This window comes from Merops nubicus, unplaced genomic scaffold (genome assembly GCF_000691845.1).
Source record: "Merops nubicus isolate BGI_N331 unplaced genomic scaffold, ASM69184v1 scaffold8438, whole genome shotgun sequence".
In the NCBI taxonomy this organism is placed as follows: Eukaryota; Metazoa; Chordata; class Aves; order Coraciiformes; family Meropidae; genus Merops; species Merops nubicus.
In genome coordinates, this window is record NW_008625109.1 from 250,418 (window position 1) to 262,797 (window position 12,380).

The 12,380-nt window shown below is 40.2% G+C and overlaps 1 protein-coding gene across 1 annotated transcript in view; it reads right to left on the reverse strand.

Annotated features, from left to right (window-relative positions):
- GALNT9 (polypeptide N-acetylgalactosaminyltransferase 9) overlaps positions 1–6,333 on the reverse strand; it is a gene marked incomplete at its 5' end in the record, with an annotated part of 117,845 nt that extends 111,512 nt beyond the window's left edge. The window contains one exon of the mRNA XM_008945567.1: positions 6,153–6,333. Within this exon, the coding sequence (XP_008943815.1) occupies positions 6,153–6,333 (181 nt within the window). The remainder of the gene's footprint in view (positions 1–6,152) is intronic.
- Between the last annotated feature and the right edge of the window lie 6,047 nt (positions 6,334–12,380).

The window sequence follows — 12,380 nt, forward strand, 5'->3', positions numbered from 1 at the left end:
CCTACCAGACCACTGATCCTGCTCTCATGACAGAGAACTCACAAACAGATAGATGATGTGGTGCGGAAGAGCTGCTGACTGATGGCTCAAATCTAACAGCGAGTCCACAGAGCTCTACTGCCAAAAGAAAGGGTCAAAATTAAAGGTGAGCTCCCTGCGTCCTCAAAAGGCTTGAGCATGATCACCAGCCACTGAAGGACGAGCTCTTACAGAAAGTCTGTTTTCTAGCTCCTGGCCTCATACTAGCTACTGTTATTAAACCCTTGAATGAACAAATCAGAGGTCTGTTTACCAAGTCTGCCCCCTTGATAGCACTGTTTGATCAATTCCAGAATCCTTTTTGATAGGTAATTAAAAAAGCTTTTCCTTAGGTATAGAGCAGAGTGAACCATTAATTACACTTCAGAGCCCTAGAGATGCAATTCCTTTGCTATTGTGAAACGTCTGCAGCAAGCAATGAAAACGCTCGCCTCTATAAAAGAGCTGAATAAATGAAAGTCATTTCCTCAAGACCTAGATTCCTCTGCTTTTTATGGCTAAAGACCTGAGATGCCTCAGCGTTAATAAGTTTGTTCTTTAGGGCTGAGTTTTCTCTATACAAACATCTATGACCGTAACACAAAGAAATATCTTCTTCAGTGGATAGAGCCAGCAGACTGAACCCATACATTAGTGCTGTTGTTATCTCTGAACTGCCACAATGCACCCAGCATCAAGTTGCACAAAAAAGATCAGTTAAATTAAAGATCCTCACCAAGCAGCGACAAATTCTTGTAAAAGCCAATTTAGCCATTATGGAAGCTCCAGGATCACATTAACTTTTCTCAAAAGTCTGCATAATGCATCACAGCAAGTGGTTTTGACAAGTGCATGTGTGCATACGTGTGGACGTGTCCTGCATGTAAAGAGATCCCAGACATTATTTAAGTTGCAAAGTCAAGTGACAGAAAGTTAGAAAATGCCAGATTTACAGGTGCTTAACCTGATTAATTCAGTTCTTTGTGATCCAGCCTGCACACCAGAAGGAACAGGGGAATTTATGTTATCCTGAGAGATGATGCTTGTTTGAAAGCATCTGGTTAGTTGACGCTTCCCAATTTTCCAGGATGCCACACTGTAAAACAAATAGCTTTTGTAAGTTTGGGGGCCTTTCTCCCTGCCTTGGAATGAAATTCCCTAAGGTTTTCACTTTTTCTGCAGTCTTTGACAAAGTCAATATCTACTGTCATATGGGGCTCTAGCACCTCTGTCTTCATGCATGACTGGGAAGGATTGAGTGAGTCTGATCGTTACATTTTGTGCTCCAGCTGGCAGCAGAGAAGGCTGCTATTCCCCAACAGGGCAGATGAATGGCTGCTTCCATTCCTGAAGGCTGCTGTAGCAATACAGCATGTCCCAGCTACACACAGTCTCTTTCTCTGCTCTCAGTACCCCTACCAAATTAAGCCACTTGGGGACAAATGACTATGCACAGGGGGTTAGGTAGCTGACTCTGGGTACCTCTGAAAGTGGAGGACCTATATCAAGATCTCAGCTATGCTGCTCCAGAGCTATTTTTGACTATTCAGTCAGTGGCTCCTCGACACTAGGGTAAGAAAGTCATGCACACAGCCTAGCAGACTTCACAACACTCCCACGTGTAGGATTCAAGACTATTCCACATCTACACACATTGATGGACAAAACTGATACAAACTAATGTGCTTATGCTTTCCTGTGCATATACATCAGTGTCATGGGCTAACACTGGCTTTATCTCCACTAAGTACTCCAGTTTATGTGACCACAACACTCATTATGAATATGGAAAAACAAACAAATTAATCCAATAATATCTCACTATTAAAAAATGCTTTTTCCAGAGAAACACAGAACAAGCTCTAGCTGAGCCATGTGCTTCCAAAGGAAAAATAACCTGTTCCTTACAAGAGAAGTTTCTCTTTCTTGCATTGCACAGAGGAAATAGGATATGTCAGTGAGGGCTAGAAAATCCTGCTAATACTTCAGTGCTGGGAAGATAGTCTGGACATTAAACATCCTGAGATCTCTGCAACATATCTTCCACAGTGCTACAGCCCTTGAAAAACTTCAGCACACAGAAGTGGCTGCAGCAGGGGCATGCAGAGAACTGTGCTGCTTTCCTTGCCCATTCTTGTGGCTTGCCCTTAACTTGAGAAATGTTTTTCAAGCTTGATCTGTGCATTTATGGCAGAGGATGAAAATAATTCTACAACAAGCATTAGGAGTTACCTTGTAAGAAAAATAATCCTGCAAAATTCTTTTGGCATTAATGTAGATTTCATAGGTATTAAAAAAAATTTACACTAGAATCTAGATAATTAATAACAGTCAGTACTGGCCAGACCACGATTTCAGAGTTGTTTTCATGTATTTTAACAAACAAGATATTGATCACTTCCCACTGAGTACATGAAGCAAAATCTCAGGTCAGTCCAGTACTAGGGCAATCAGCTGAACATTTATAAATACTCAATCAGCCATAACAAATCCTGAATATTCTGCTTGATGTTGAACTCAAACTCCCACTACTCAGTCCTTGCACCTTCTCAGAGCACTCAGCTGCACTGCACTCAGATGCTTCAAGGCAAAAGTCACCATAAAGACATATAACATTACAGAAAAATCATCAGCACAATTTTAAAATCTGCCCATTTGCTTTAGGTGAAATCCAACAAGAAATGAAAATAGTGTTCAAGGTCATGCTGAATAAACTTACAAACTGTTGGAGAGGCTTTGCATTGTTCCTTAACACAAAATTGCAACTTCTCTATATTACATGTCTCTCGAAACTAAACATAGCTTGAAATATCAATTCACAGTATGTTTCTGAACTGTTTCCCCAGGGTTATCTGCTTTCTTCACAGAGACAGGGCAAGCATTCAAGCTGTGGGAAGTGCAATACCAGAGAAGAAAAAGCTGAGACATATTTATTACACCACGTTAAGATCAAACTATCATTTTGTAATTATTGTGTGAACTGTAATCACAAGCAAGCTATTTACTGTCATTGCTTCCATTTGGCACATGGACACAACATGCACAAAATCTGCTGTTGTCTCCTGTACTGACTTAGAGATTCCTATCTTACAGAAAAGCCTTCTGAATTAAAAGGAATATCTGCACTGGCAACAGAGGTAGGAAAGCAGAACACAGTGGGAGTGTATGCAAAAGCATCTCAAGAGCAGGACTAACCACCCCGACTTGTAGACTTCACTGCAGTTGAAGGACACAGAGGTGACTCCAATTTAGGAGCCTTCATGGTCACGCTGTCTGACTGTACACCTCTTTAGTGTAACATGTTTTTTTTAATTTGCTGTGTAAGGATGAAAATATCTCCTGAAAAGCAATTAAATTGCTGGATGTTTACTGGAGCTATGCTAGTAGATAGAACAAAAGGCTTATCCCACCAGTACAAGATACTGGACAACAACCAGGGGGAAGTTCAGAGATAAAATAAATTACTAGATAATATTTCTGATCCAATTCCTTTTAGAAGACTAAGCTTGGAATATTGGAAGTCCCACATTTGTGTAGTGAAATCGTGTTTACTTTAATAAATTGTGTCTATGCAATGCAGACTCGAGCATAAATTCTCCTGGTTGATATATTTAATGCCTACTGGTGTGTGCAAATATGTAGATCTCAGCATTTTAAATGGAAGCTAGAATGGGGAGAAAGTATGGTTTAACACCTCGGGAATGCAAATCCAGATAAGTTTTTTTTCATTCATAGACTGGCCATGGACTTAGTACATGGCCTTGGACATTAGTTCTGCCTTGCTTCTTTTAAAAATGAAAAGTCCTCCCTTTCTGCAAATGAAAAGTTCTGGGAATGATATGAATGTAAATCACAAGCAGACTGCAAAGGGTTCAGAGAGGAGAGCTACTATCAAGAGATGGAGAGATTAGACCATTGGACAAGCCATCATACAAAGCTGGACAGATCAAGAGTGGTGTTCCCAAAGCCTATCTCAAAGAACTGGAGATCTAAATCTTGCCAACATATTATTCAAGCAGAGTGCCTAAACCAAACAGAAAGTCAAGCTCAGCTTTGCCTCATGCTGTGATACACAACTATCACCTGTTAGGTCAGCAGCTGCAGTACCACGTGATGGATAAGAAGAGGTTGATAGGGTAGGGAGTGAAAACTGCCTCTCAGCATTAGAGTGAGAACTCCCAGGAGAGACTGTGTACAAGGAGCTGTGCATTTGAAGGGGTTGGAGACAAGAAACGCTCCTCATGAGGACTGCAGAAATTTCTACTAGAAAATGACAACAAAATGGCAGCCAAAGCTCCTTTCATACAAGTGGATAAAACTCTTCACATAATAAGAGCTTCTATCTTCTCCAAACTTTCATTCATTTTTCATAACAAATTCAGTCTGAAGGGTTTTCCTGTTACCCGTAAGTATCTAGAGACAAGTGTTTCAGTTCCGGTCCCTAGACCTAACAAAAACCATCTCAAAAGTATCCAAACACCATAAGGAAGGCAGCTCTCCCAGTAACTCAGACAGTTTATGATCCAGGGTGGCCTTATGAGATTCTCAAAATGAGCATGTCAAAAAACTTATCTGAATGATTCATCAAAGCTTCCAAGTAAAACTGTGGAAGAGTATCATCTGCAGTGCAACATCACTGCTTTGCAAACACTCTCATGCTTCTGACAGCTGCTGAGCTAGATTCATGCTCTGCAACCTTTGCTTCTGTAGTTCCTGGTAGAGTATTCTCATTTATTACCCACCTGACTGCAGCAGAAATAAAAGGCTGGGTCAAACCTCACTGGCTCTCATCTGAAAAACTTAACGGAGATTTTAAGGGTCTTTGGACAACTCAAATATTAACATAACTACAGTCTATGTTTTTCCCTAGAAAAATTCCATGATGGAATTTTATGATACATCAAGAGACATGGGGAGATGAGACCATTGGACAAGTCAATACACTTGCATCAAATGTGATATCAAAGCAGTGGATTTTTTCTCTTTAACACTTCTTTTATCTGGGTTTTCTTTTGTATAGTAAGCATCTGAGAAAAATGCTGAATCAGTGTTTCTGAGATGAGATTAATATGTAACACAGCTAATGAAATTTGTAGTTAAGATGAAGTTTTGTTTTGCTGGATTTCATTTTTCACAGCTTGAACTGCCCAAAATCCTAATTCAATTGCAATTTCTCACAGAGCACAGCTGTTTTGCTTGGGTAAACTTTTCTCGCCACTTAATAAGATACTTTTTTTTATTTAACTTTCAGTTCTGCCTAGGAGCCCCAGTGGGTCTTTTAAAACAGAAGATTATTATTAGAAATTAATTAAGTATTCTTTTCAATTCTGTCTCCTGAGAGTAACCAGGCATTGCTGCTGATCTCCTCTGCATTAAGACATTACTGATTGTCATTCATAGGATGAGAGTGAGGATGTCTCATCTGGAAGATACATAACACCATAAATATGAAATATTTGAAAGACATTTAATACAAAATATAATAAATCAGTACAAATATTTAACATATAATTGCAATCTCAAACCTAGCATAGGCATGTGAAGACTATAACACTGGAATAAAAATAATCACACATTCCAAAGACAAAAAAAAAATCTTAGTGCAATTATAGGACCCTGATGGATTGCATTCAGGCCATGTTTCAGCACACTGTAAACCCTGACTAAATGACTCTAGGAACATCAAATGCAATTAAAGAAAAGGCAGTTGATCTGATGGCTTGGTTTTTTAAGTAACCAGTGTTTCCAAAGTGTTTGTTATGACTGCCCCACCTTCCATTGCACACGACTACAATAAGAAGAGACCTCTGACTGTAGGCTCAGCTGCCACTACTTGGCTTTTTCTAAGTGAATCAAACCAAATAAGCACCAATATCCTGATGTTGGTTTTGATCTGAGGCCTTGATTGTGCATATTAATGCATTACTCACAGAATTAGCTATGCATTTAACATGGAACTTCATGCTTGAGATGATAGTTGGTCTTTTTAATTTCCACTATACTCAGGGGTATATGTATGACTAACTGTTGTCATACTCTAACCAGGAAGGGATGTGAAAAGAAGAATGACCCCACGGGTCAACAGAACAACAATCAATCACTCACTCTTAATAGTAATATGGAATTCAACTTACTTTTTTGGTCTGTAGTCAGGGATGGACCTGTCCAGTGATATCCTGTCACTGAGCTGGGCATTGTAACCATATTCTTCATACTTAGTCTCTGATTCATGGCTATCATCTCTCAGGGTAGCAGCCATTCCCCCCTGGCCCAAGCCTCCTGGACCTTCAACTAATCCCATGGGTTTTGCCAGACCTAAATGAAAAAGGCAAAAAAAAAAACAAACCAAAAAACAAAACAAAAAAAACAACACCAAACAGTTATTCATACAAAGAATAAGCAAGATCTGAACCCCCATGAAACTCAGCTCTGAAACCCTCATTGCTCTGTGGAAATGACCTTCAGCTTTTCAAACCAGAGTCCATATCAACACATCTCATAGTATCAGTTCATAATTAATAATGAGCAAACTATAAGGAATAAATTAGAACATTTCATGATTCTCCTTTTTCCTGTATAACACCCTGGAAACAGGAGTCTTGTTTCTAGACAGTCCAAAATGCCTAATTATCATTAAGGTGATGAAGACAAATTTTCCTCATGAGAACTGGAGGCCAGGCCCTTTCCCAATATAGCCCATTATAGCTCCATTCACTTTATGGGAGATACGTTGAATTTCTGCCACATACAGATGTGGCAGGTTAACTCCCTACTGTCAGTTCTGGAACTGCTGCTGGAGCTGAGGTATCTGCTCTGTGCCTCCAAGACCACCTGCAGCTCTCCAGTGGTTCAGGTTTGGTTCCCGTGCTGGGAGTACAGCTATGCTGCTGATGGGTAGGACATACAGGGGAACCCTAATTTCTCTGAGTTGACAGATGGGTCATTTGGACTCAACTGCACAGCTTGTCCAGCCTGTTCCCACAAACTTCTGCTAAAGCTACCAGGGAACTGACACCACCTCTTACCCAGGAATTACTCCAGGCTTCCTCTGTTCTTCAGCTCTCAGATAAATGATGTATATTATGTAAGATACTCAGCTCTATGCAGATTATAGGATTAAAAAGTGTGAACACACTGGCTACAATGGCTCCACTTGGTTAGTGCTGAGGTATTAGCACTATGAGCAATGCTTTTATATGTTTCAGTCACCGATGTGTTACTGGTGAACTCAAGAATACACGTAAACCAAAAGTAAACTAACAGAAAAAGTGCCCATATGATCACACTGCCAAGAACCTCTGCCACAGCAACAGGCATGGTGCTGAATTCTCATAAATAAGCTCCTCAAATATCCTGTATTTCATGTCAAAGCTTTCCTTTCCAAGAGGCTCGCTATCAACAAGCCATTACAAGCGAAAGAGTTATTTTCAACAGTCTTGGGAATACCACACAGAAACGTGCAAATATCCTCCAAATCATTTAGAACACAGAGGAAAACAAGTAGAGTTTGACCTGCTCAGCATTTTTCAAATGAATTTTTCAAGATGAAAAAGCCATTATATTTCAATTAAACAATTGAAGAAAAAGACAGAAAGAAATTGTCAGCGTTTGCTAGGAACAAACACCCAGGCAGAACAAAGCTGGAACTGGCTTCTCCAGGTCACAGCAAGGTCTGGGACAGAACACATACCTCGTACCGCAACCAGTGCTCCCAAGTCAGGCCAGACCTTGCTTGTATTTTTCTCTTTGATGTCTTCTTTATGTTCCTCATCATCATGCACTGAAATGCTCAACTGTCTCAGAGTGAATCATGAATCTTAGCAGGACAGGGGAGGGCAGAAGAAGAAAAAAAGGATGCCCTACAGAACAACATTGTTGGCATAATCAAGCTTTTGAAAAATTCAGACAGTGCCAAGCATTCAGTCCTAGGGAGTTGTTGAAGGGAAAACAAGAGGTTCCCAGAGCCATGGTCTCATTATAGGTGTGTGCGGGAGGTGAATTCCAGGTCTCACTAGAAAGGAAGATTGAACAGAGGCATGAGCAGAAACCTCACAGGCAACATACCCATGAAGGGAAAGTAGAAAGATGAAGCTTCAAAACAGAATCTTTTTCTAGCGTATTCCATCGCTGGGACACAGAGAGAAAAGACCAAAGCACCAGGCTACTGGGATTGATACCAATGTTTAATCAATAATGATCTTCTTCAAAGCTGTAAGTGAAACAAAATGCTAGGAGAAATGAAAGGTATGCTCAAGGCAAGGGAACGTGGTCTCAGTGGAGTTCTTTCTTCAGTCAGTCACACTGCTGAACTAGGATCGTGGACCACCTTTGATGACATACCCATCAACACTCGATAACATCAGAGCCCTCCCACTGTTTAATGACTGCTCTTCCTCCCTATGTTGCCTTCCACTCCCAAACACATTGTCCTTCAGTAAGATATAGAACTAACCCAGAACACAAGTAAGAAAGTGCTCGTGTCCTGTCTCAAATTGTACAAGGAGAATGCAAGAACTGAGTTCAGCTGGACTAAGTCCAGCCCCAGAAGGATAGCAGAGCTCATCACCTTTCTGCTAAAAAAACAAACCATTGTTTTAGTAAGCTAAAGTTTTCCAGAGATTATTGTATTATTTCAAATACCTATATAGTTTTCACTCAAGTCTCATATTATTCTCGAATCCATGAAACTCTTCAGGTAAGTGCAGAAGCATTTAGAAAGTTTGTCAATGTTTGTCTCAGCCATATTCCTCCTCTGTGCACAAGTAGAGGGGTGAGAGTCTTTCTTGTGATCTTAGGCTGGCCACATGAATCTCTGCCCAGCTGCATTTTCAGGTAACTGGAAACAATAAAATTGGGCCTCTGCTGTCCAGACCTCTAGCTAGGTCATGAGTCAAAATTTCCTGCAGCAATTCACTCAAGAGACAAAGCCAAATCATAGCACTGTGTTGAATTGCTGCTTACTAGGAGACACAACCAAGTGTGTGGAGCCTGGATAGGACTTAGGATAACTGAGGTATTTAAGAAGGACTATCTGAATTTTCTCATTAAAATTTTCTATAAGAGAAGTGAAGAATAAGACAGTCATGTTGAAACATGACTGAAAGTCTCCCAGAGTTGTGTTGCATTTAGTCATTTCTAACACCACAAATTCTTTTACCTAAGTAAAGTGCTTCAATATACATGATATATTTCTGAAAATATTTTAGGAAGCTTCCTTTTGAAAGAAATTGTAACATTTGTTCCTTTTGTTACAATTTAGGAGGAGAGGCTATTTGGCACTTAGACTAGCTTTATTATTTAATATTACTTCCTGTGGAAAAACTAGAACAGATGGGTCTAATGTTGGTATCCCTGGCCTGACAACCAGTCCTTGCTCAAGTAATTACAGAAATTACACATTTGAGACTCTAAATCTCTCCCCACCCAAAGGGAAAACCACAGCAGCCTAAGCTCCCTGCATGACACAGTCTTAGACTTAGGAGACACTAATAGCAAGCAATGATGCTGCATGTCACTAATTTACTTGCCCAATTTCAACATCTTCAAGGGGGGGGGCTCAGTTTCATACAACAATCAGCTCAAAAAAAAAATAATTAAAAAGCACAAGCAGGCCTTAATAAAAGGGAGTCAAATTAGGCACTTCAGAAGTTAAAGAATTCAGAAAACTAGACACTTCACAATACCTCTGTCCTTGAAAGACTGTAATGTGGAAATTCATTTGCTGATTATTTGGAATCATCTGGGCTGGCTTCTGATGTTACATCAAAGCAAATTGGAGATGACTTCATTGAAGTTAACTGACCTGCTTTGAAGTAAGGGTCTCCAACATGTGGCGTGCTCATTTGACTTTAAGAAACAATTTAATTCCAGTAGTTGAAAACTTTATTCTTTCTACTATGTGCTCTCACAATTTACAGAACAAAGCTCTTGCACAAGAAACAGGAATGAAATTTTCAACCCAGAGGGAGCATCAAGCACTTTGCTGTTTTTCCTATGAGAGAATGAGTTAGTTAGCCCTCCAAACCATGCATAAAGACAATTATTTCATATACCTTTTTCCTAAATCAGGTATTCTACCTCTTCACATTGCTAATCTGATCCTGTTCTAGGAAAGAGTCATCATATACTCAACTTACCCTCAGAACGTATTGCTGTGAGGTTTTTTCCTCCATTCATTACCCAAATAGTAGCCTACTCTGACCAACAGTTGTTCCAGCAATGCAGTAACGTTGACTAATATGTAGCAGGAATTAAATAAGCGACATCACATTGCTTCAGTCTTCAAGACAAGCACTTAGGTGTCTCTGGAAGTTTTTAGGAAGAATGAATATAGTGTATCCTACATATGCACTCGTGTGTATGTGTTAAATGAGGCAATGTTCTTCAATGCATGGTTGGTTATCCAGACACAATATAACTATGTCTCACATAGGATAACAATTGCATAGCATATTTCACCTCAAAGGATGACTTACTGCTTCAGCAAATGTCTCCTCAACAGAAGGCTTTGCTCCATGACTACCTAAGTCGAGATCATAACTTGCTAACCCCCAAATCCACAGTTAACTGCATTGGTCTGCTTTTTGTGAAAAAAAAAAAACAAAAACAAAAACAAAAACAAAAAAAAACCAAAAACCAACTAGCCAAGGGATGCCAGTTCAGCAGCATCTTCTCAAACAAAAAACATTGGCTTTTAGAGATGGGATTGGGAGGTAGGCAATGGGAGACAGTTCTGAGGTCTGGCTGCTGATGAACAAGACACTTTCTGGTACCTCTCCTCCAGGACTTTATTTGAGGGATCCCCAAAACCCAAAAAGGGGTTAGGGACACTGAAAGGGGAAAGGGATACATTTCTGGAAATATTGCTCCTTACTAGAGAGACAATTACTATTGATTTTTTATGCTGTGTGTCTAGATCCTCCAGTGAACAGGAGCAGCAAAAAAACTAAGAAAAAGCCCAGACAGATGAAGAAGTGCTTCTGGTTCAACTTCCAGCATATACCTGGATTTAACCGAGGCAGATCAGATGAGAGCACTTTCCAGTTTTCTTCTCCTTTTAAAGTTTGTTGCAGACTTCCAGATCCTCCTCCTCTCTTCCAGTTAGTTACCTGTGGCTCTAACTAGCATCCATTTCTCTCATTTTTCCATGGCTTGTGAAGCCACTGTGGGCAGGGTACAGCAACAGTGCTGGCAATGTAACCCTGTGGCTTGTGTCAGAGCAAAGGACTGAAACCAGGCTGCCAGCTCTGAAACGGTGATGGGCAGAGAGCAGAGAGAGGGAACAGCAGTGGCAATGCCCAGTGAGCTGCTATTTTTAAAGCTGTCTTTTCTTTAAGTTTTTAGACTAAAAAGATCTACAGCCCATACACAGGGATCAGTCACACCCAGTTCAACGCTGCAGATGACAATGAGGTCACAACTAATTAGTGTCTGTCATTCATTTCAAATTTATTGCTCTCACTGCAGATATTTCCGTTTAAGACAGAATTTTCTGGGAGAATGGAGAGCAGAATGAACCAGTCTTAGTTTCTTAACTAGATTAATTACTCTGCAGTACGCATAATTTTCTGGGAAGAAAAGAGGCCTTCTATTTTTCACTATAAACCCTGTCACAATGGGAAAATTACTGAAGAGATTTATGTGAGAAACCATGGCAAAAAACAAGATCAAACTACATGTGTGATTCTTTTACTGTCTTTTATTGTTATTTGCAACACAATTACAGGCAGCTGTAAATACGGTGCAGCCAAGGCTCTCGGAAATAATTAACCTTTTGACAACTCAAAATAAAAATTAGTAATTGAAAAATAATTATACACCCACACTGACAATGCCACAGGTCTGTTCTCAGCCTTTTTCTGGCCTTCCTGCCACTTCTGGCAATGCCACCTCCCCTTCAGCAGCTGCAGCTCTGCTCCCACACCTCATCTCTCCCTCACCAGAAGGGTGCCCTGGTGGACCAGGGATGCTGGGCACCATCACAAGGCCAGCTCCACCACCAATGCCACCAGATTCAATAAACACTGTCAGAATTCCTGCAAAACCTCCAAAATGCCCTTGCTGACCTCTGTCTTAGGTTGAGACAGGCTCCAAAGCCAAACTTCTGAACTTTATCTTCACTTAGACCATCTGTACTCTTGAATAGCTACACAGAAGTATTCTAGTTCCCAGCACCTTAAAAGGAGAGAATAAAACATTTCCTTGTAAAAAACCCTGGCCTTGTCACTCAGCAGTTTTACCTACAACTCCTGAAACACTTCTCTATCTTCTAAACAGGAAGTATAAAATTCATCCAAAAAAAGGCTGTTTCCTTCCTTTTCCAATCCTGCTTTCTCATTTGAAAGCATCCCTGCATACCTTGT